This window comes from Protopterus annectens, chromosome 17.part0 (assembly GCF_019279795.1).
Source record: "Protopterus annectens isolate FY-2018-M chromosome 17.part0, PAN1.0, whole genome shotgun sequence".
In the NCBI taxonomy this organism is placed as follows: domain Eukaryota; kingdom Metazoa; phylum Chordata; order Ceratodontiformes; family Protopteridae; genus Protopterus; species Protopterus annectens.
In genome coordinates this window covers 394,704,421-394,730,347 of record NC_056751.1, presented here as the reverse complement: position 1 = coordinate 394,730,347, position 25,927 = coordinate 394,704,421, and the positions used below count along the sequence as shown (strand labels likewise).

Sequence of the window (25,927 nt, the reverse complement as noted above, 5' to 3'; positions counted from 1 at the left end):
TATGCTACACAAGATAAAATATACTCTTAGTCTAATGTCCACACCATCTACTGGTACAAATGAATGGAGACTTGCAGGAGTCTCTTTAATTCTAGACAGCAACTAACTTATGCATGATTAAAGCGAGGTCTGGGGAGCAGACTCCTCAGTTCAGAAAGCTACTACCAATCCTTGGCTGGTGCACTCAGGAGACCACTACAGGTCTGTTGACCAAGCATTCTCACATTCTTGACTGCCTAAAGTGCAGACAACTCGAGATGTCTCCCACTCAAGTTGTTACTGAGTCCGCACTACATTTGCTACAAGTATCAACTCTAACCCTTGGTAGTTGAAGAGGAGCTTACAAGCAATAATTAGTCAACTCATTGCTGGAGTTTGCAAAGGACATTCAGGCCAATGTCTGGACTCTACCTACCTTATTTTCTCCCACCCATCTGACAGTAATTTTAGACTGTTCTAAGAACCTTCATGTTAGTCACTATATGCTGGCCAACCGCCACAGCTCCCATCTTGAAGGAACTGACAAGCTTCATGCTCCTCACCATCATTTACTGTGTAAGGCAGGGATGAACTTCCACCATAAATACCTATCACGTTGTACTCTTTCACAGGCAAGAAATTCAATGCTGGTGTTCTTGTTATGACATGAATACTTGGAAGGTATTGGCATTTTAGGCACAGAATGCAAACATTTTCCTAAAATGGGAATTAGGATCAAACTCCAAACTGTGCGAGCAGCATAAAAGAACTGGATAATACAGAAGGGCAAACTGTCATAGTCCAGCACATGACATCTCTGCAAGCTCACGCCAGAAATATTTCTGAGCACAGTGTTGAGAAAACTTAAAACTATGTTGAGATAAGAATGCCAGAAAAAGAAATCCCAGCGATAGCCAATGAAGAGGCGCACCAAAGCCAGATCTATGGCCTTTTAGGCTTAAAAGTAAAGAAACAAGAAACCATGTCCTTTCTCCTGAAAGTGGGGGGAAAAGACGCTTGTTTGACATTTATTAATATAACTCGAACACCAGCAGTAAATGCTTTCTCAACACATATCAAGTATTGCGAACGTCCACAAGTTAATACCTTCATTTGTAATAATTATTACTGCATGCTATGTCATATGTCTGGTAAATCTGGTAATAATCAAACAGGATTTCCTATCCATTTATAAGGAATCCTGTCATAACCGGAATTTGTTGTTTGCCCAGATGGAATCCTGTTCTTACTTATTGACATAATACACTAGAATTGGGTAAGGGTGCAACCTGTAAGGTGGAAGAACTGGGTAACAGACTGCATTATAAAAGTAGATGGCATATGACTGGGGGAGTTAATTAAAGCTACTACTTGCTGTAGAGAGAGAAGGGAATTCTCTGGCAAGAGGAAGACTCTACTCATCTTACGATATTTAAAAAGCATCACAACTGTAAGAGTCTCTTTATATTTACATACTGTGGGCCAAGAGGCTTTATACCATCTCAACCAGATGAAATGATGTTGCTCAATTACATCAATCTTGGATCCTGTAGACTTGCCATTGTCTATTACCACTACTTTCTCTCAAGCTCATACACATGCACACATACATGACTAATAGCAACCTGGATCACTGGAGAACCTTTCAGTGTAAGCAAAAGAAATTTCTAGACAGCAAAGAAAAAGTAACAGCAGAACTTCACAGCACTGAAAATTAAACACTTTTACTTAACTTACCCAGCATGGTATCTTCAGGATCCAGTTCAAATGGAATTGGACTGAGAGGTAAATTGATAGCATTTATCCCTTCTTCCTGAAGTTCGGAAACTATAAACGAAAATTTAATACAGTATATAACTTGGAATGCTTAAGGAAAAAAGTTTACATAACCACTTGACGAACAGCTCTGTAACAGTAATCTTTCAAGTATATTCATTTATTTCTGATAACATTTGTGACTTTGTCACTTCATAAACTGCTTTAAAATTCAGATATATTTTGCTTCTTATCATAAATGCTTCTACATAAGGAGAAGAAAACTGACGTCTCTTTTCCTGTTATTATTATCCCCATGATGCTGCTTAAATGATTTCTCCAGTTTAAATGATTCTTTCACAAGAAACATTAAACAAAGGTATAAAAATGATAGGACAGATGCTAGCTATGTGCAGAAATGAATATATCACCGAACTAGACCAACAGAGGAACTTCAGTAGTGGCATGGGCATCCAAGAGTTTGGAAAAGGAGAATGGGTTTGAGCGGCTGATGCCAGCTCACCCATCCTTAGGAACAGAGGCAGCTTTGCCCTGCCACATCACAGATACCTACAACAGAGTAGACAATCAGCCCTGAAAGAGGCCAGGCAAGGTGATGTTACTGCTGGTGCATGTGCTCTGGTGCACTGGGGAGGTAGAACTACATGGGTACGTATATGCCTCACCTCTTGTGAGTTAGTGAGATGCCTACTGGAATGAAAGTGTAGCCTGCTCTGCAGACCTTCGGCTGGTCCAGCTACTATAAAGTGACTATCACTACAGGGGGGAACTGATGAATTGATTAGACCTTCCAAGACAGGAGCAAATACTGAGAAATACATACAGATTTAACATTTTTCAAGAGGAAAAAAAAGAGAGAGAGAAACATATACACATATATAGATACACATATATCCACAAACATATTATATACATACATGTATAACACACACACACACACACACACACACACACACACGTACACACATTTAAATACAAACAGACAGAGAAAAGAGATGGATACTTACACAAACCATTGGTGACAAAAAATAAATATGATCCATTTAAATATACTATGTACAATGTAAAAACAAGAATTTGACTAATGCATGTCAAAGATGGCATCACCATGTCATTTATTTTGAAAAGAAAACATGTATAAACAATGAAGAGGTCACAATGATTCACTTAATATGAGGGAAGTCAAAAATTTGAAACGTACAAGAAAAGGAGGGAGGCAATAAAGTGATAGGAGAGAGAATGTTAATCAGAAGAAATTGTGATGGTTTATGCTCTTAAAATGAAGAAAATAATCTAGTGCTGCTTAACATCACTGGGATGTTATAAGGGATAGAGTGAAAGTTAACCTGGAGAGGTAAAAGAATAAAGAAAATAAAAAAAATCATGCTGCAGATACTCCAGTAGAGGGCTCAATTACACTTCTAATTCCCTTTTCATATATGGGCAGAAAAATAATTCCAGTTCGTCTCATATGCTGCTATCTGCTGCCAAAGCGCAACCATTTTTGGAAATTTTCAAACTCCTCCAGTATAAACACCACATTCACACAAGCAGTAGTGTCAGCCACCATGTGCTTAAAGCGATACCTCTAACTTAGAATGGCTCCCATCAACCTAACCAAACAAAATGTTTACAAACAAGCAAGAATTGCTGTTGAGCTGGTAACTTCTTCACAAATTCCTGCATGCTTCAAACTAATCTCACAAACTTCACAGCAGGCCTAATTTCATGCAGGGAGTCATGCCTATAAAGCTATAACGCTTTTTTTTTGGGGGGGGGGGGGGTTAGACAAAATACTTCAGACTTTAATCGTTTCATACAATTCAGGGTGAATTTTTTTTCAGTCATTTTTTTAGAACTGCTAACAGCTGCTGAAAACTCTATTATCCCTTTACTAATGACCATTTTCAAGAGGACTCTCCCCAACAGCACAGACTGTTCTTGGTTATGTCCAAAACACTTTCACTTGCTCCAAAAAATAATTTCAGGGAATGATAGAGGGATAATTACCTATAAAGCCCTTTGGATTGTGCTCCTAGCTTCTAAGGCAAAGAAGCTGCTGCATTTTGAAATGTAATGAAAACATGCCATTTCAGGAGGCAACATTTAAGAAAAATAAAATGCCACTTTACACAAATATAAATTCTTTCTAGATCTCAAGCCATGACAGCATTACTGTACTCATTTAAGTTTTCGGTGGGCTTCATTTGCGTCATTTATTGAATGCTTTCAAATGAAGCAGTTTTTCAGTTCTGGAGGCCATTCTGACCTGAAACTGACCCCACATACAAATATCAGTCTATAATGCTTTGAGATATTCTTATAAAATTTTCAGGACATGATACCAGAATGGCTGATCTTAAAGCACATCATGTGAAGCGACAGCATTTACAGCAATAATATAATCTCAAATGTGCATATCTGTTTAATTAAGAAAGAAGCATTTTTGAAAGGATAGAACACAAAGAATAAAAGATATCAAAACTACAGTAAGGACACACAGACATTAACTATACCAATGTGGAAGAGATATCACATATTACTGTACGGAAATAATGTGAGGAAGATAAAGGTGCTTGACTAGTGAAAGGGAAATTAATGGATTAGGAGATGTGTCCACAGGGAAAGCTACTTTTATCAGATTTACTTTCATACTTGCTTTGCATGTAGCACAGAAAAATGTGTGTCTGTGTGTGTGTGTGTGTGTGTGTGTGTGTGTGTGTGTGTGTGTGTGTGTCTGTGTGCGTGTGCGTGTGTTTCCTGCAGCATTCATAAGAGAAGTAGTTTCTCCTCCATAAATCCACCGAGTGCTGGGATAAACTTTAGCTCCACTGTGGCCCTGAGCTGGATTAAGCAGGTAAGAAAATGGATAAATGAATGACTGCAAATAAGGGCAAAACAAGTGAGGAAACTAAACTAATAAATTTGAAACTCTGAGAAAAACAATTAAGATGGCACTATGTAGTGCAAATTTTACATACAACATATGCCAAATGGTATGGAAAGAACAGCTGTACCAGAAAGAAGGAGAGTGTCACTGATCTGAAGGGGGTGCTTCTTAGTGGTACTGACAGAAAGCTCAGAGGCTGGCTGCAGACCTGACTTACCAGTTGGTCAAAAGAGTACCATTCAACAATCTGCAGGTAGACATATCAGAAGACATCAAGGCTCTAAACAATACGTATGCAAAAATGACACGAGATGTAATAATATACATCATTACAAACGGGATTGTTCATTCCGTTTTTTAAAAACTCCATGCTTGTGTGTGTGTGTGTGGGGGGGATTTCCATTGAGAGCAATTATCTGAAGCCAATTGTACAAAATTTGCAGCAGCTGCCATGTTCGGTCAGGAGTGTACCTTCTAATAAAATGTGGAAACCTCAGAATTTACATTAGTTTGGGATTTCGGACCAGTTTGTTAAATGCGTAATTTGTTAAATATCTCCAGGATTTTCATAGGTTTATAGATTCGTACAAGGCTAAATGTCCTTGTGGGGCATTTTAAGCCTAGCCAGTCACCCTATGTGAGAAACACATCCTACACCTTGTGTCTGTAAAGTATACACCTTAATCATCATGAAAACCTCCCCTGAAAAGCATTCTAGAGAAATGCACTGTTGTACAATCTACATACAACTTTACAAGTCAAAAGCATGTATCCTTAATCGGTACATACTGCATTGGAGGAGCCAGGAGGGCAGCAAAATGCACTGCTGACTCACCTCTCCTGGGAGTGGACAAGGTAGCAAGTGTTTGGGAGCATATAAGGTGGTGCATTTTATTCACTGGAGAGGAGGAAAACAATTCCCGAGTTTGAGGCTGGGGGTAGTGTTGCTTGCTGGCAACATCTCATACAGAAGCAAAGGGCCAACAGTACAGATAGCCCACTCGACATCCCCGCTTTGGCTCCACAAGCTAGGAGCTCACAGACAATGTTGAGTTTAACCTGAAAAAAACTCAAACCACCCCCTAAATGTTGTCTGAATGATGTTTCCTTCCAGTCAACCCTTGCCGCAGTGATGGGGAATGAATGGGCTGATTGGCTGGGAGGAAGCGGATGGTAAACAGGCAGCAGAGGCAAACATTGTCAAACAATACAACTACTGTCAAATTAAAAGGAGGAGTATAAAACTTTAACTGCACATGGTAGTTGTAGTCAAAGTTAGTTTGCTGCCAATCACCTAGTTAGACATTTATCCATAACCTAAATCTTTGCTCTTTGTAGTGGAGAGGGAGGGTGACAGAAGCAGAAAAGAGCATTTACTTAGATCACAAGGCACTAAAATAACAATGCTGCATTTTGCAATAGTCCAGCATTTAAAACTGCAGGATAAGAAAAAAATAGTAAGATCATTAAGGGGTGAAGGTAAGACAGCAAACCTCCTGGCCGCCAGCATTATTAAAACAGCAAACCCCATGGTCATTAGCATCGTTAAAACAGCAAACCTCGTGGCCACTAGCAATGGTAAGGCAGCAAACCTCATGATTACTTGCATCAAGTCTTCCATATGAGAAAGCAAAAATGCATTATTAATACTTTTAACTGGTGCACAGGGCTAAATCTTACAACTGAACCAAATTGCATGGTAGTATACAAAACTTTACTCTATTCTTATTTTTGAGATGCCAGTATACTGGTTTAACAGAGAAATGCCTACCCCAAAGGGAAAGAAATCCTGCTTCCAATAAATTCTCTAATGACTCACAGCAAATGCAGGGAATCATCAGAACTTCTGCTAAGTGGTCCTTCTTCTTCTTCTTGAGGTCTTGTACAAAAAGCCAGGAAGAGAAGAAGTGACCTGATACTTACCTAAGCAACAGCACATTTTATTGAGGTAACCTTTTTCAAGATGTTTTTCTGCAGAAAATCCAAAATTCGGTTTCCTGTTGAAATTCTTAGAAGCAACTGCACTCCTTAGAAAGTACAGTTGTGTACACTTACCAAAAATGTATATGTTCGAGTGTATTCACTATTGCAGTCATCACATTTGGGTTATCCCTACCAGGGTAGCCCTCGGCTGGCCCGAACACCAGAGACTTAGTATTTCTGCATCAGTTCCTGTCACTCGAGGACTGACATCAGGTAGTCAGTGGGTATAAATGAAGGCAGCCGACGCCATTACATCAGTTTTTCTTGCCTTAACCTGTCAGGGGCCCCCACACTAGGAGGCCAGGTTCTAGTGGAAGAACCCCACCCGTGGAAAATAAATACCAATATGTCCCTTGTAAGGAAAGGAGAATAACATGGAAGAATGGTAACAAAAAGAGAAAAAAGGGGGATGGAGGGAGGGAAACCAGGACTGCAACAGTGAATACACTCCAACATCTACATTTATGGTAAGTGTACACAACTGTACTTTGTTCTTCGTGTTTCACTGTTACAGTCATCACATTTGATTTCCAAAGCAGAGTAAATAGGTGGAGGCAGTCAAGGAAGTTAGGGGTTGGCTAGGATGCCCTGCAAGACTGCAGAGGAAAACCCTGCCCTGGATTTGGAGAAGACAGGCAGGTGGTAATGTTTGGTGAAAGTGTAACCAGATGTCGAGGTAGCAGCCTCCAGGATGTCCCTGGTGGGGACTCCTCTGGGAAAAGCTGCAGAGGTAGATGCTGCGCTGGTGGAGTGTGTCCTGACCCCCTTGGGGGGAGGCTTACCATGCTGCTTGAAGCAGAAATTGATTTGAAAATGGTTTGTTTGGAGATTGCTTTGCCTTCTGCCCCTGCAGCAAAGCTAACCAGCAATTGATCAGACTTTCTGAAGGATTTAGTCCTGTCCAGGTAGAATCGGAGCTGTCTGTACACATCTAGAGAGTGAAGAATCCTTTCCTCCTTGTTCTGGGGATTAGGAAAGAAGGTGGGAAAATGAATGGATTGGTTGAGAGCCACACTAGACACCATCTTGGGCATGGAGGATGGGTTAGTTCTGAGGGATATCCTGACTGCATGGATGATGATGAAGGGTTCCACAGCCATGAGTGTCTGCAGCTCAGAGACTCTTCTGGCTAAGTGATGGTCAGAAGGAAGGCTGAGAAATTTTAGCTTTGCAAAAGAAGCTGGTTTGAAAGGAGGCAGGGTGAGCTTTTCCAAGCCAAAGTTAAGGCCCCAAGCCGGTGTTGGTGCCCTTCTGGGGGGCTTCAAGTTGCTAGCCCCTCTGTGGAACTATTTGATCAAAGGGTGTAAGAAAAAGGGCTGCTCTGTAGGAAAATGAGCAGAAATAGCAGCGGCATGAATTTTTATAGAGGAGAAAGAGAGACCACTGTGTAGTAGGTCAGCTAAGCAGCCCAGGATGAGGGATGGAGGGCTGTGCCGTATTGGCCCCATTAGCCTGGGTTCAGGTGCAGAACCTTTTCCATTTATCTGCATAAAACTTTCTGGTGCTAGGGCATCTGGCCTCACAGATAACATCCAGAAACGGTTTACTGAGAATGGCAGATTGATTCTGGGTTAGGGAATATGCCAAGCTACCAAATTGAGTGTCTGCAATTGGGGATGCATGAATTCCCCTTCCCTCTGGGTTAGGAGGTTTGGAATCTGAGGAAAATGCCATGGAGGCAGCATGGACAGGCTGCGAAGCAAGGGGTACTAGTGCTGTCTGGGCCAGTATGGAGCTATAAGAATGGTCCTTGGTTTTTCCTCCCTTACTTTGAGCAGTACCCTGGCGATAAGAGGAAGGGGAGGAAAGGCACAGACTGAGAAGTTGACTCAGGGGAAGGACAGGGCATCCACTTTCCAAGCCATGCAGTGATGCTCCCTGGTGCAGAATTTGCTGAGCTGATGGTTGGTGTGGGAGGCAAATAGGCCGACCTTCGGGGTTCCCCATTTCCGAGTTATTAGGGTGAAGGTACTTCTGTGGAGCTGCCACTAGTGTGGGTCTAGAAGGTTTCTGCTTAATTGGTCTGCCAGAGAGAGCCTGGTAGGTATTGTGCTAACAGGTGCAGTTGCATGGAAGAGACTGTGAGCCCAAGGGTCATGGCTAGCCTGCATAGAGGATAGGAGCGAGTCCCTCCCTGCTTGTTGATGCACCATATCACAGTGGTGTTGTCTGTTTTGATCAGGAGAACCCCTGGAGAGAAAAGGGGTTTGAAAGCTATCAAGGCGTGCTGCACAGCCATCACCTCTTTTTGATTGATGTGCAGGTGGATTTGCAGTGGGCTCCATTGACCCTGTATGCACCTGCCATCCAGGTGTGCACCCCAAGCGTAGTCTGATGCATCTGTGGTGAGGGTCCGGGTGGCGGAGTGTGGGGAAAAGGGCAGTCCCTTGTTGTGGCAGCATGCTGTTGCCTACCAAGGAAATCCCTTTCTAAGGCAAGGAATTATAGGTAGAAGAGTTTTCAGGTCTTGAGAGTGTTGGCACCAAAGGCTCTTAAGGTACCACATATGCAGTCTCGCATATGGAATGAGGAGTATACAAGATGCCATCAACCCCAGAGCTTGCAGGATTTTCTTTGCAGAAAGCTGGGGCCTGGTGGCCAGTTGAGAGAATTAGGCTGACAGGAACATTTGTTTCTCTGGTGTAAGATATGCCATCTGGGATGCAGTGTCCAGACTTACTCCCAGGAATATTATACTTTGGGTGGGCACGTGTTTTGATTTATTTTAATTGATTGTGTATCCTAGGGATGTTAGTAAGAGAACTAAATGTATACTTCTCACTACTAAAGGTGAAGCAGGTAAAAAAAAAAAACAAGAATAATAAATTGAGCAACACCTCCACAGCTAGGACACATACAATAATGGCAACACGTCAAACACGCTAAAACACTGAAGTTTTAATTCTTCATAAAAGTAAAATGACTCCAAGACAAATATGTCAAAATGTAAAAGTCCCAGTACTGAACAACACGATAAGCGCTTTTGGTAAACCTTCTTCAGATCGTAGTGTGAATAGGGACTCACTTCTTCATTAAAAAAGGCTAGCAGCCAATAAAAACAAAGTAATATGACAACTCCTTTTTCTTTCAGTCATGATTCCTCAGCCAATCAGATAGTGATAGTTCAATTAGCGACACACCTCTTGACTAGCCAATAGTTGGTCTTACGACTTTTAGTACTGGTTTCAAGGGAATTACTGCATTTAATCCAGGGGGGGGGCAATCTGCCAGTAGGTTGATTATCCACTTCATTTCACATAATTCAGTTTTGTTAGAAAAGTCCCCTTGTTTCTTTCCTACAAATATTATTTCAATAACTTTAAAAACAAAATAAGTAGAGAAACTATGTACATGTGAGACAAGAGCGTTATGAAGATCGCCTTTAGGTACAGGTTCATAGGTAGGTACTAGGCTAATGGCCCTAGGGCCTGTATAAGCCTAGCCAAATGGTACCCTGGCTTTTGCCACCCAAGAAAATTATTCTCCTGTGCCACTATCAAGCAGAGCTACAGATGTGATTCCCATGGTGAATTTCCCATCTCCCATCCAATCATCGAGATTTTTCTTGAAGAGTGCTAATGAGGAACTTTGTTTGATACAGACAGGTAGTTTGTTCCAGAGTATGGGAAGTCTCTGGGACAGAAATCTATACCTCCAGCATGTTCTGTTTATTGTGGTGACAAGATTTAGGTCCCTAGAGCGTGTAGCTTGGAGGGACTGGGATTTCAAGTGGAGCACATCCAGCAGCTCTGGGTTTGACATAGCTTTGTATGTTAGGCAGAGATCGCCTCTGAGTAGGCGATATGCGACAGAGTAAAGCTGGAGTTTTTTTGAGACCGTCTGTGTAGGGCATCTGTTTGAGGCTGGTAATCCTCTTTGTGAGGTATTTCTGTGGCCTTCCCAGTTGTTGTAGATGCCTTGTGAGGTACATACCAAAAGGGGCACTGTACTCTATAATGGGTCTAATGAGTGATGAGTAGAGGGGAACAATGACCTCTTTTTTCCTGGATGAGAAACCTTTTGTGATGAGGTGTACCACGGAGAAGGATTTCCTAACTACTGTGGCGATGTAATAATCAAAGGAGAGACTACTTTCCACCTGTGTCCCAAGGTCTCTTATCACACTTTCAGTGTTAAGTAGACTATCGCCTATGTGGTAGTTCATGGGTACAGAGTTTTTACCAAAAGGGATGACAGTGCACTTTCTGGCATTGAGCTTGAGGCCATGGCTTTGACACCAGGCATGTCTCAGTGAGGCCCTTTTGTAGGATGTCTACATCATTAGGAGCTTTGATTATGGCTCCTAGTTTGCAGACATCTGCGAACTTGACCTTCTGTGTTAGCCTGGACTTCAGAGAAGTAGATAAACAGGAGAGGACCTAGGACTGAACCCTGTGGTACTCCACTTGTCACTGGTCTGAAGTTGGATTTAGAGTCTGCTACATTCACAGTGTGGGTTCTGACAGTGAGCCAATTGGCAACCCATCTTGTGACATAGGGATTTATACCTAGTTTAGTGAGTTCATCTACAGTTCCAGAGTAAGGGATGGTGTCGAACCTAGATCGGCTGTGTGAACCACCTTACCCTCATCTACGGCTTTGGTGACTGCTTCAAAGAAGTCTATCAGGTTTAGGAGACATGATCTGCCTTTTACAAACCCGAACTGGGTAGGGTCCAAAGTCTGGAGATTATCAATGTTATTGTTTATAAGTTCCATGATGATACGTTCCATAGCCTTGCAGACCAGGCTCGTCAGGCTAATGAGGCGGAAGTTCCCGGGGTCCGTGGTGGCTCCCCCTTTATGGAGTGGGATAACAGTTGCTGTGCACCATTCAGTGGGCACAAAGCCTGAGGTGAGGCTATGACTGAACATGGTACTTAGGTGGGATGCCAGTTCATTCTGTAGTTCATGTAGAACGCAGCCTGGGATGTTGTCAGGTCCCATGGATGCTGTGTTCTTGGCTTTGGAGAGTGTATTTTTTTTTTTTTACCTGTGCAGCCGTGATTACAGGAACTTTACATTGTATGTCATTTAAATGCCTCAAGACTCTCCTTTTAAAAATCTGATTGGTTTTGCCAACATAAAATGCTGAGCACACCATGCAGGTTGCCAAATAGACCACATTCTGGGTGTTACAGGTAGCTTTACAATTAAAGGTATATTCAAAATGTGAATTGGTATGCCTGAAAGAATTACTGCTTTCAATATAATCACATGCCAAGCAATTCCCACATCGAAAATTTCCTTTAGGTCCTACTTGCAATCGCTGAGAAAAAAACATCCTTAGTGCACAGACTTTTAATATTTTTTGTTTTTATAACCAAAGCTTGGTTTCTCTCCTACGATATCTCGTAGTTTTGGAACCTGAGTGAGAATTGTCCAATATTTACATACAACATCTTTTACTTGTAAATTGTCTTTACTAAATGTAACCATCAATCTCATTGTGTCAGGTTTAGTACAAGCTTTATTAGAAATAGCTACTGTGCTATTCAAACCCACTTCCTCATTCCTCATTGGTTTATTAAGCGAAGAATCAGTGTCCTCCTTGGAATATCCTAACTGTCAGCATTTCTGCAGATCTTGAATCTCTTCCTGAATAACAGACTATTGGGTACACCCTTCTAGTAATTCTAGTGATCTCATTCCGCATAATATTCCTAGTAACGTGTCTCGGATGCATGCTACTCTTGTGGAGGTAATGATTCCTCCAAGTGTCCTTTCTGTACAAGGTGGTGTCTATTTTGCCATCCATTCTCAGAATAACAATGACATCCAAAAAACGTACAGAGGTGCATGACCATTGCCCTGTGAGCTTCAAAAAAGTATTGGTGCTATTTAAATACTGCAGATATAGAATAAATTGTTCAACTTCTCCATCCCACATTAAAAAAAGGTAATCCACAAAACGACCATAAATTATGACATGCTGATGCCAAGGGTTGGAAGCACTAAGAATGTGTTCTCTTTCCCATTCGGATAAAACAAGATTAGAATAACTGTTCGCACAGGGGTATGTAACAGCATGCAGCTTGTTCAAACATGCCAACTTGATATGCATGTTAACAGAAATGATCTTGGAAACTAATTTTTTTGTCTATGGACAGCATACCTTTTGGCAGCGCTGGGGGGTGGCCATGGGTTGTATTTTAATCTTATTTGATTTTTTGAGAATATGGGGCTTGCACTTCTGATAAGAAGGCATAACATTCCTTAGTGACAAAAATCTGCTTATCTGCAATTTACCTCACAACCACCTCACCCACCACCAACAATCAGTAATAATCTGTGTAACATCAAGAATAAACAGTACAGGGCTCAGGAAATAAATATTCAAATTATTATTTGAGTGCTCATCCTAGAAACAAGTAAGACTGAGACAAGAACAGCAATACAGGGCAAGGATCAGGGCATGAGGCAGAAATGCAAAGTAGGAATGATAGACACTCAGTTCTATTACAAATCAGACTGGATTGAATTTATACTAGAAAACTGATTAAAAGGAATTTTCTGAGAAACTGCAGTCAAAGGTAAAGGGATGGAGTTAGTACAAAGGTAGGCTTACAGTTTGATGGAATGTAGTCCAGCGAGGTTTTACATCAAAAAACATACATTGGTGGTGGCATTCCAACAGAAAATTGCAGTGTAAGTGAAGGGGAATGGAAGATGTGTACATTTAACTTAACATAGTTACAGAGTCTTATCAGCAGTGTTTTGCAGATACCAGGAAAGAGTGCAGTAAAGGTAATCTGCCCTTTTCCCCACTGTTAAGAGATTTCAGGAGGAGTACATTTATAGCTGCAGAGGGGTTTAAGTAGGCTTGCAACCCTGCAAACATTCGTGTGAACTCAGTCTTTTTCTTAACTGAATGTCTGATGATTTGGGTCCAATATACTGAATCTTGATGGTAATTAAAATCAAAGATTCAATATATTTCCAGTATACATATATATATATATATATATATATATATATATATATATATATATATATATATATATATATATATATATATATACACACACACATATATATATATATACACATATACATAAATATATATATATATATATATATATATATATATATATATATATATGTTTATTATTGGCATTTTGAATCTGCTTCGGTCGACCGCTTAAAATGTCGACCCAAAATGCTGAATTCGGAATGCCGAAATGTAAACCAAAGTGAAAATGAATAGATCGACAACCGTGTACCCCGTACCCCCTACTCCCTGCACATTTAATACAACTACAAGATCACACTACAGTGAAGATATGGGCCAATTCCCTGTTAGTCACAGAACTGCAATCTCCCTGCAAAATGTCAAACCCAAATGCTTGAATTACACTACCCGTTCGCTATAGTGTAGTCGATAAATTTTCTGACTTGAAAACTGCAAGTCGACCGATGCAGTTTCAAGGTTTTCAGAGTGAACTTATATACATATCTCTCTCTCTCATATATATATATATATATATATATATATATATATATAGATATATATATATATCTATATATATCTATATATATATCTATATATATCTATATATAGATATATATATATCTATATATATCTATATATAGATATATATATATCTATATATATCTATCTATATATATATATATATATATATATATCTATCTATATATATCTATCTATATACATACAGCTCCCTCTCTCTCTCTCTCTCTCTCTCTATATATATATATATATATATATATATATATACATACATACATACACACACATATAAACATGCACATATATATGTATAAGTAGCAGAGTACACAGAGGGTTCAGATCAGCAAAACCCCACTACAAAAACTGTTACTAAAGTGGTACACTGTCTTCCGAATTTCAAGGTTTCATCGACATAGCTCAGTTTTGTGACTGCACTTTTTAGTGTTAAACTAGTACTGTATCAGATTTCTGTCATGCAGCTCCCTTACCTAATGGAATTATACAACCAATGGTAAAATATAACATGAAAGCTGTACATAGAGGAGAATGAACAAATTAAACTTCAAAACTAACAGTTACACCATGACACCCCCATTACCAGAACATGGGTGGGGAGTTACTCTAGTGTCCTGCATAAAGGGCTGCCAATATTATTCATTGTACAACCAACATAGAAAACCTGATTTACAAACCTGCCCATTGTCTTTGTCAGGTAAGAAGGAAGTCTAGAAAATAACCACCAACTCTACCTTCAGCAAGGAAAAATCTTGGGGACCTTAGTATATATGACTAGGAAATTTAAAATGAGGTGCTTCCAAACTGCAACATGTTACTGTTAGGAGGAGTCCATGCATGGCGAAATAACAATGAACGGAGACCTTTGACACTAACATAGAAGTGATGCCTGGAAAAGACTTGTTCCCTCACAGACCTACAGTTGCATGAGTGTCTGTACATTCATGAGGGTCTCTACAAGTAAGGCATCTTCTAGTGGTACAGGGGTAATAGAGATAAAAGGTGTGAAGAAATGAGATGCTGTCATCTGGGGCTAGCATGTCTGGCTAGAGTTATGTGCACAATTTCAGATTACCCTGTGTCTTGCATGCCAGCATGACTAGCTGTGAAGTTGTAAAAAAGTTCTTACATGCTGACTGATACTCTGTACAAGATGTTTTAAAACTTGAATAGTGTCCTTTTACAGGTCTAACTGCACGTTTGTGAAGGAGATTCTAAATGCAGGCTGCATCATAGACGGCTGATTTACAGATGTCACTGGAATGTTTCCAGTTGCTCCATGTTTACGTCAGAGACTGAAGGCAGGACGGGACTTTCAAAGGTAGTTGTTGATCTTCAAAGAATGAAATGAAAATAACTGGAACAGTTCTGACAGTTAACCTAGTTTATAAAAGAGCCTGCTCTAGACAGTTGAGTTGAGTCCATACTTGTAGTCGAGTTCAGTTCAGTTCACAGATGTCCTGAGCAGTGGATACCCAAAGGACTCACCAGTAACTGTAAGCCTGCCTTTGCTCTGCTGTAATATTTAGTTTAGATCAGGGACAGTGTTCTTTTGTCAGACAGGAAATTAAAGCTAATCAGTGAGAGTTTTTCTAAAATGTTGGATTTCTGTCACTCAGTATCAATTTCATTATCCTGGTGATTGAATTCTGTTTGTTTATTGAAATTACTGTTTTACATTTTTAATTATTTTGCTTATTATTAAATATATTTATCATCTTACAATGTGGATGGTCAATCAGTGAATTCTTTAGTGATTTGAGAGTGCTTATACCTGCTTTTAACATTCCCGGGCCACTCTGAAAGCCTGGGTGCTTTAGATCATACACCACCATTTGTTTTGATATCCAATTTTAATAATTGGACACCCCTTTGAAATGGCATATAGATGTTCTGACTGGTGGCAGCATTTTACAGTACCATTTGGGGAGGGGACATAGCTGGAAATCTAGCTGGAAATCTGTGTCGGGCTATCCCAGAAGTGTTTATATGCGTGAGATTTAATTTATTTAAGTGTGAGTGCATCAGAGGTCTTAAACTGGGACATATTGCTCTGGAGTGTGTAATAAAGGGCGACATTAGGAGTGGACAGAAGTACAATCTAGTCCCAGGTTACAGAGCATGTTCCTACAATGCTCTAAGGGGAAATCGTGGACTATTACTCTTGTTTAAGTGACGGTCTCACACTGGTGTCAGTAGTGAGGATTCAAATTCCTTAGTTACTGAACCAGAATAGTAGGGGACATCACCTATCGGTAGCAGTTAAGTGGGATATTAACTGGATGTCACATACGGAATCTTAAAACAGTTCTTATAAAAAGAAGGGATAAGCCAAAAGGATGCAAGCAACAATATACAAAGTTTCTATCAATGTTAGCATCAGCAATAAAAAAAACTACCAGCAGCGCAGATGTGGAAGGAATATAAGACTGAAATTAACTGGTGGCAGCAGGGCATTGGTACTGGGTGCCTGAATCTGCCTGTCCTTGCAAGAAATGAACAGTCCTCCATCAAACACTAAACACTACTTCATATTCAATGGACAAAAGGCCACACAATACACCAGCAAGCATTAGCAAACACATATGCAATATCAAAACTGAGGCACCGGTTGGGTGAAAGGAAGCAAAAGTGTAGAAAGGTCTGGAATGGAAAACACAAACCTAGAGCCAGACATTCTCTACACCTGGCCCTGGTTTTGAAAGAAGACTGTCATGTAACCTATCTTCGGAATAAGAATGGCATGTGCGAGGGTGGATAATGCAACAGAATCTCACTGGACTCTATGTAGATCATTACTAATGGATCCAGAGAGTTTGGATTCAACTGGGCTTCCTGGGGCAGATCCACGAAGTAGGAGAGCTGACTTTTTTCCCCTCCAAGTAAATAACCATAACTACTGTCAAAAGCAAAAGGTAACAGAAGCAATAGGCTTAGACAAAAGGTTGCAGCCATACAATAAGCGCGGGAGGCACTGTCATTACTATTGTGGTCCTTTAACCCTTACCATCTTCCATATGTGCTTCTGCTTCTCATGTGTTTATACTTAAAAAAATGAGGGGGTGGGATGCAGATGAAAGACCTTCGAGGCTGCAGATCTCTCTGAAGTTATGCAACATGTTAATCTTCAGTGGTATTCCACATACACAACTACTGTGGCTTATTTTCAAGCAAAATGGCATTGCTTGTGTGAGTCTCTACTTATTTGACATTAAAAATGCTGAAATGGATTACCTACTGCAGAAATTCAGTTGATACAAACAAGGATGTGGCTGAATTAAAAAAAATGGAGAGATGTGGAAAGCACGTTTTTCACCATTAGATCAAGTCCAAATGGTGGAGCCTAGGAAAGCTTGCGAAGATGAGGCTACACAAATTGTTTCCTTGTAAAAGTTACTAACTAAACTTTTGCTAGTACTTGTTTTCATAAAGCAATGTCACCACCTAAATTACTGCATGATGACATGCACCATTTTAAATACAGATTGAGCAAAAAGCCAGTATGCACATTTGTATGCTGAATCAGCAGTGTGTGTGTGTGTGTGTGTGTGTGTGTGTGTGTGTGTGTGTGTGTGTGTGTGTGTGTGTGCGCGCGTGTCTGCACTCACCCAAGCATGATCTTTTATGCATGCATTTGCGTCTGCACCCAAGTGTACATAAAAGACCATGTACATTCTGACTCGGGTGCGGTTAAACTGCATACTGTGGAGTAGTAAGTGAGAGAAGCTGACGGCTACCAGTGTAATCAGCAGAAGTGTCATTTCTTCATTACGTGAGCTATTAATAGACTATATGGTCATTCGGTGCAATGCTGGTAAACGGGACTGCAGACAACGAAGATTCCAGTACTCAATGATGGGGAGTACCACCCACTTTGATCGGGTGTCTAGTGTCAGCCATTATGCAATTGGGTGTCTAGTGTCAGTCATTGTGCATCATGTGATATTTATGTTACCTTAGTGAAGTGGCACAGAGTGAATAGCAGGTGACACTGTGCCACGTTTCTTTTGTTTTTTGTACACTGCAGTCTAGTTCCATTACTTAACAGTATAACCCATGTTAACGGTCACTGAAGAGAGAAAACATTTGTTTTGCTCTTCTGTTAAATGGGTAAGCCCTCTGGACACAAGTATCCTTTTATGGAACAAAGAAAGAAAATGTAATAGTTCATATAGAATGAGGACATGAAAAGGGTAGATAGAAGTTACAGGAAGGAAGAAAAAATATTATTATTATTATTACTAATATGTATTAGGGGCAGGAAAATGAAAACAATAAAACAATGCAGGCAGCTTACTGCTGCTGGAGACAAGTGCTAAGCACAAATCCCAGACATTGAACTAGTTTGTATAGTTTGTACAAATAAAAGGTTTTGTGGTGAAGTGACAATCACATATAAGCAAAATCTCTATTGCATACACCAACACTGAAAAAAGTAAACCTAAAACAAAATTTAAGTTACTGATCTTCATTTTAAGAACATATATCCTATGAAGTAATTAATTCACAATATCATAAATTTGCACAGAAGCAATGGAGATTGTTGTTTGAACTGGTATGACTTAACGCATGTGTAAAACATTGCAGTGGAGCTTTTCACCCTGGGCTTAGAATGAAAGTTAGCCTGGTCGAGCTGGACAATATAATTATCAAAATGAAACAGAGAAATAAATGTTTATCAGTTTCCATAATGAATTCACAAATTAAAATAAATCAAATATACAGCGATAAAAGTGCAGGCAACCACAAATGAATTCCCTTTTGATCCGCAGGAAATGTTTTAGACTAGAAATATCAGTTTTCATTTCATGCACTTAACTGAATTCCACGTTGTACAATACATATACCAAAATGAACGCTATAGATCATATTAATGTAACCTGTAATTTTGCATTATACAAAATTGAGCATAATGTAGAATCATTAATGTGCTTTACTTTTATTTTGTTTGATATGATTAGATATCCATTTTCACAAGATGTTTCAGAAATGCCAATAATCTTTTTTGGCTTTACTGACCTTTAGTTATATTATACAAAGGCAGAAGACATCCTGCCCATGGGTAACATTTTCAAACCAACAAGAATGCATACATATACGTGTGTGTGTGTGTGTGTGTGTGTGTGTGTGTGTGTGTGTATATATATATATATATATATATATATATATATATATATATATATATATATATATATATATAGGTTTATAGGGCATTTATAAGCTTAGCCAGAATGTGTTTGGCTTTCGCCACCCATTTTAAATTTATTTTGCTATGCCCTTTTTCGAGGTTAGTATACTGTGCCTCTGTCTAACAGTGACACAGAAGTGATACCCGGGGTAAACCTACGATCTCCCATCCACTCATCAAGATTCCTCTTGAAGAGAGTCAATGAGGGACTCTGCCTAACCTGGACTGGGATTTTATTCCAGAGTGAAGGGAGCCTCTGGGTTATGAATCTGTCCCTCCGGCATGTCCTATTTATTTCAGTGCTGAGGTTCAAGTCTCTCGAGCACGTAGCTCAATGGGATTTGGATTTTCTGAGGTGCAGCATGTCCATTAATTCTGGGTTGGACATGGCTTTATACGTCAGGCACAGATCGCCTCTGAACAGGCGGTATGCCACTGAGTAGAGCTGGAGTTTCTTTAACCGGGCAGCATATGGCATCTGTTTGAGCCCTTTGATCCTCTTGGTGAGGTACTTTTGGGGTCTTTCCAGTTGCTGCAGGTGTCTGGTAAGGTACATCCCAAAAGGGGCATTGTACTCAATTATGGGCCTGATGAGGGATGAGTAAAGAGGCACGATGATCCCCTGATCTAGATGTGAATCCCTTCATGATTAGGTGGGCTATATAAAATGTTTTTCTAACCACTTTGGCCACGTGGTTGTCAAATGAGAGATTGCTATCAACTTGGGTCCCCAGGTCCCTAATTACTTCTTCTGTACTTAATGGATTACCACCTATGTGGTAATTTGTGGGCACTTTGTTTTTGCCAAAGTGGATGACTATACATTTTTTGGCATTTAGCTTGAGGCCATGGCTCTGGCACCAGTTGTCTGTTTCTATGAGGCCCTTTTGGAGGATGCTTGTGCCGGCTGGAGAGTCGATTATGGCGCCCAGTTTGCAGTCATCTGCGAACTTGGTCAGCCACAGTCCTTCCGTGTTGGCCTGTACCTCCGAGAAATATATACTGAACAAGTGAGGTCCCAGGACTGAGCCTTGTGGGACACCACTTGTAGCTAGTTTGGAGTCTGACATGGCTCCAGCAATTCTAACCATGTGGGTTCTGTCCTTGAGCCAATTTGCAATCCATCTAGTGACATAGAGGTTTATATTTAAGCTGGTAGCTTATCTATAATGCCCGAGTGGGGTATTGTATCAAAGGCTTTAGCGAAGTCCAGCTAGGCTGTGTGGACCACCTTCCCCTCGTCAATCGCCTTGGTGACCGTTTCAAAGAAATCAACCAGGTTTAAAAGGCAGGATCTGCCCTTAACAAAGCCGAATTGGGTAGGATCCAGTGTCTGTAGGTCCCCAATATCTTTATTTATGAGGTCCATGATGATCCTTTCCATAGCTTTGCAGACTAAGCTAGTCAGGCTTATGGGGCGATAGTTTCCAGGATCCGTTGAGGCACCACCTTTATGGAGAGGGACCACTGTTGCTGTACGCCACTCTTTGGGCACATATCCTGTAGTAAGGCTGAGATTGAACAGTAGTTTTATGTTTGGGTTTAGCTCTTCTTGGAGTTCATGTAGGACGCAGCCCGGGACACCGTCTGGTCCCATTGATGCTGTGTTTTTTGCTTTGGAGAGGGTGGCTCTTAACTGAGCATCTGAGATGTCAGGGGGGCAGCACTCTGCTGGGATAGATATTTGCCCTTTTGGTGGGAGAAGTTTGCGCTGAACCTGTCAGCTAGGATGTTGGCAATGTCTGTGGGTTCAGTGTATTTTTTGTCATTTTGGACTAATTCTGAGCATATCTGGGAATTACCAGCCAGGTTCCTAACATAACTAAAGAAAGCTTTGTGATTATCCTTAGTGTTCTGTGCAATTTTTCTCTCAAAGCTGGCCTTAGACAATTTTATGAGTGCCCGTAGTTTTTTGCTAATGCTGATCAGTGATGCCTTCCCTTTTTGGGATTTTGCTCTATCACTTAGTAGCTTCCTCCTTCTATTGTATAGTTTGTTTATGGCTGGTGTCCACCAGACAGGACGTCTGCCTTTGAAGGATTGGGTCTTGGTTTTATTCGGGATCGCATGATCCATGCATTCCTGAAGGTGTTCATAGAATGCGTTTATAAAGGATTCTGCGGTCTGGGCCGTATCTTCCACAAGCTGCTGATTTGAAGGATTCCACCTTGGTTTTGAGGAGTGTGAAATTTGCTTTAGAGAAGTTTTTCACTGTGGTTTTCTGGGCAGGGGGTGGGGTCGGGATGTGAATATCCAGTGAGATTAGTTTATGGTCTGATCTTACCAGTGAGGGATACACTTCTGGTCTGGAGCATAGAGTCCCCATGTTGGTGATGATCAGGTCCAGTATGTTTTCCCCTCTTGTGGGAGTGGTAACAAGTTGTTCCATAGCATTTGAATTTATAAATTCTAGGAACCTTTGGGCTAGGGTGTTGGAGCTAGAGTAATGCTCCCAGTCTATGTTTGGGTAGTTGAAGTCGCCTAATATAACGGTGTTTGGAGAGACCTTCATATTTTCCAGTGTTCTCAGGAAGGCCGAGTGGGGTTCCTGGGTTTGGGAGGGTGGTCTGTAGCAGGCTATAAACTGGAAGGCAGTTTTACCCACTGTTAGTTGCACATGGATAGTCTCTGATGCTTCGTGCTTTGTCACCAACCTGGAGGTGTGGGTATCTTTGATGAATATCGATACTCCCCCTCCTTTTGTGGTTTGGTCCAAGTTTTGGGGCCGAAAAGCATGGTATGAGGTATAACCTGGTAGTGCTGGGGTGCTCGCGGGAGCCCTGAACCAGGTTTCTGTTACTGCACAGATATCGATGTTCTCCATGCTAAGGAGAGTTTCGAGTGCGTGCATCTTGAGGTTTAGATTTCTGGCATTGAGTAGCATTACTCTTAGTTTCTTATCCCTTGTGATACCTATGGAGGTGGGTTTGTCTTTTGAGCCTTGCCTAAAAAAAGCACTATAGGGGTAGCAAGAGCCTTTGCCAATATCTGAAAGCCCAGGGGTGACAGGTGCAAGCCGTCCCTAGCGAAGCATCGTGGCTTGTCTAGCATATCATCCCAAGCTGACAGGCATTGGATCCCCTTTGAATGACACCAGTACTTAAGCCAATTGTTGAAATCGATCATCTTGTCTTCATATTGTGGCATCATTCTTGGTGAGGATAAGATGCTACTCAAGGTCAGGGTCATACCGGCCTGGGCTACATGCTCAGAGAGCTCCTTTATGTCTCTTTTCATGTAGTCCAGGGAGGTACATCTCAGGTCATTCACACCAGCATGGACAATGACTGAGTCATATTTGTACTTGCCTTGGAGTGACCTGAGTGCTTGTGTTATGTGGCGGATCCTAGCGTCCGACAGGCTGCTCACCGTGACCCTCTCCTTGTTCAGCCTGGTGAGCGGGACGTCAGTGTGCGTGGCGATAGTCACCTATTACAAGTGTATCAGGTGTGTTGTTTAGTCTTAAGGGCTGTGACTGTTCGGCACACTGGCTTTGTGAGATATGTGTTGCACGTGTTTTGTTTTGGGGTAGTGTTTGCTTGGGTGTCTGCTTTGGAGGTCTCTGCTGCTTAGGCAGATCTTTATTTAGAGCCTCTGAGTATGTTTTTGTGTGATTATGTGTTTGGTTTGCTGTCGTGGTAGGTCTATGTGAGACTGGAATTCTAGTGAGTGTGGTTTCCTTCTCCTCCTGACTGGTTATGCCAGTACTGAGTTGAGAGAGCTTAGCCTCCAGTTTGGCTATATGGTTGCATCTCATACAAGTGTTGGAATTTGTTGGGAGGAGGAGAGGGTTGTCTGTGTACATAAGGCAGTTGCAACATCGCCTCAAGATTCCCAGATTCACCAGCTGGACCGGAGAGGAGATTGACAACTGACCTTTGGACATGCTAGAATAATATTGAGAATTCCTTAATAATTGAAAACAAGGGCCAGTGGAGAGTGAGGGTGTAGTGCTTTTAATTTTTAGTGCTGACTTTTGCTTTAGTGAGCAAGTGCCAGGTAACTTAAGTGCAATGTGTTACAGGTAACTTAAATGCAAAAACGACAAACAGCAACTTTCTTTCAAGTGAAACAAGGAAATAAGTACATAAGCAATGCAGATATCACTAGTGATCCACAGAAGCGCTGAGAAGCCGCGTATTAGGTGGAATTAGCGTTCCAGGGAAATAACAAGCAAACACACAACAAGCATATAAACAAAGCTAGATTCAGCAGGCCTGGATCTAGTCTATGCTACAGCAAACAAGGTGTACCAATTTCAGTAAGATACAGTTCAAATATTCAGGCACTATAAACCTTTAACCAGAAATTCCCAGCTCAGAAGAGCAGAGTCCAGCCTCTTCTCCCACAAGAGTGCAGACCACGAACCTTCTTAATGTAAAATAACTGGCCTGAAGCCCAAGTGCTTAAACCAGAACTAATACACTTTAAGAATAACAGACACTGGGCTCTCAATCAGCAGTTCCCAACTTAGAAGGATGAAAGCTACCTGTCCTGCCACCACAGTGCATGCCACAAATCTTCCTAATGTAAAACAACTGGTCTGAAGCCCAAGTGCTTAATCCAAAAAACTTAGAATGATAGCTACACTTTAATTACTACCAAGCAGTAATAAATACAATTGAATACTTTACAGAATGCCTGGATTAGTGCTCAAGTTACACAAACAAAGCTAGATCCAGCAGGCCCGAATCCAGTCTATGCCACAGCAAACAAGGCGCACCAACTTCAGTAAGAAGCAGTTCAGATATGCATGCACTATAAGCCTTTAACCAGAATTTCCCAGCTCAGAAGGGCAGAGTCCAGCCTCTCCTCCCACAAGAGTGCAGACCACGAACCCTCTTAATGTAAAATAACTGGCCTGAAAGCACAAGTGCTTAAACCAGAATTAATACACTTTTAGAATAACAGACACTGAGCCCTCAATCAGCAGTTCCCAACCTAGAAGGATGTAAGCTACCTGTTCTGCCACTACAGTGCAGACCACAAACCCTCTCAGTGCAAAACAACTGGTCCGAAGCCCAAGTGTTTAAACCAAAAGGCTTAGAATGAGTTACACCAATCAGTAATAAATACAACTGAGTACTTTTAAGATGATGCAAAAGTAAAATAAAGTAGGTAGAAACACAAGCACAGTAAAAGCAGATTAAATTTTTTTTTTTCTGAACAAGTGCTGAGATCAAAGAAACAGATTTGAGTGCTGAAACTAGAAAACTGGCTAGTTATAAGAAAAAAAAAAGTTAGAAGGCTTCCCTCCAACACAGAAGGGCTTGGGGGCTCAGAAGCCTACAAATAGTCTATACCACTTAACAGGAAAGGCAGGAAACAAGCTTAATTTTTTTTCTGTTTCCCAGATGCTCTCTTTCTACACAGTAGGAGTGCCTGAAATCAGAATATGATCTCACTGCACTCAGTTGAGTGAGCAAATGAGATGGGCCCAGAAGGAGTATCCAAACACAAATTTACAAGAGGGGCGGGCAGTTTCAAAGCCACTAAGATTAACACCAAAACAAAAACAGGGTGGTTGGGCGGAACTAACTGAAGAGCAGAGTCAAAACTTCCAGTTCAGTAAATATTCCTGCCACAGTTAAAATCAATTTAAATACTTTATTTTTTTTTTTTTAAAAAGTGCAGATAAAGGTACTTAAATTCTCTTATACGTCCAAGTTCTTAGCTGGCCAAAGCTGAGGTTTTTAAGCAGAAAATATTTCACACTGTACCATTTAAATAGGCAAGGACAGGAAATCAAAGAATGTGGCTACCCCCACACCTGTAATTACTATAGCAATAACCCACGCCTGGGTGTGGGTAATGCTGGATTTACCCACGGTTGGCGTGGTTTGGTCCCGAGGGCGAAACAAAGCCAACCGTGGGTAAATACAGCATTACCCACCAAAGTGAGTTATTGCTATTATATGACATTATTTAAGAAAAGAAACTATTACTTTTCTTAAATAATGGCATAGTATAATGCCTGTTTACTGCCCTTCCGCAGATGTCTGGCATCCGCAGCAGTTCTGATGTACTGCGTGCCTGCAGTACATCAGAGCTGTGGCAAAGCAACAGTGAAAGCAAGATCTCCGTTGCTTTTTACTGTTTTGCTATGTTAAATGGGTTTAACATAGCGAGACAGTTTAAAATAAGCAACGGAGATGTCCGTTGCTTATTTTAAAACTGTCTCGCTATGTTAAACCCATTTAACATGGCGAAATAAAAACAGCGGAGATCTTGCTTTCTCCGTTGCTTTTTAAAACCTGTCTCACTATGTTAAATGGGTTTAGCATAGAGACAGCTTTAAAATAAGCAACGGAGATCTCCGTTGCTTATTTTAAACTGTCTCGCTATGTTAAACCCATTTAACATAGCGACAGTGTTTTAAAAGAGTTATACTAATGGAAAAGTCCGGCGACCGGACCTTTTTCCATTAGTATAACTCGATTTACAATGTGCACGCTGGCCAATCAGCGTGCACGTTTTGGGGGGGGTCATGGTATAATAGCAAATAACACACACACACTTTTTTTTTTTGTTTTGAGACATAGCTCCAAGATTCAATTCACCCTAACTACAATCCCTCTCTGCTGCATGACTTAATATCATTGCAAAATGCCATGACTTAACAGTAA

The 25,927-nt window shown here is 40.9% G+C and overlaps 1 protein-coding gene across 1 annotated transcript in view; it reads right to left on the bottom strand.

Moving 5' to 3' along the window:
• The window catches only part of PARVA (parvin alpha), a 742,770-nt gene that overhangs the window by 455,001 nt on the left and 261,842 nt on the right, over nucleotides 1–25,927 (bottom strand). The window contains exon 2 of the mRNA XM_044059394.1: nucleotides 1,717–1,806. Coding sequence (XP_043915329.1) covers nucleotides 1,717–1,806 — 90 coding nt within the window. The remainder of the gene's footprint in view (nucleotides 1–1,716; nucleotides 1,807–25,927) is intronic.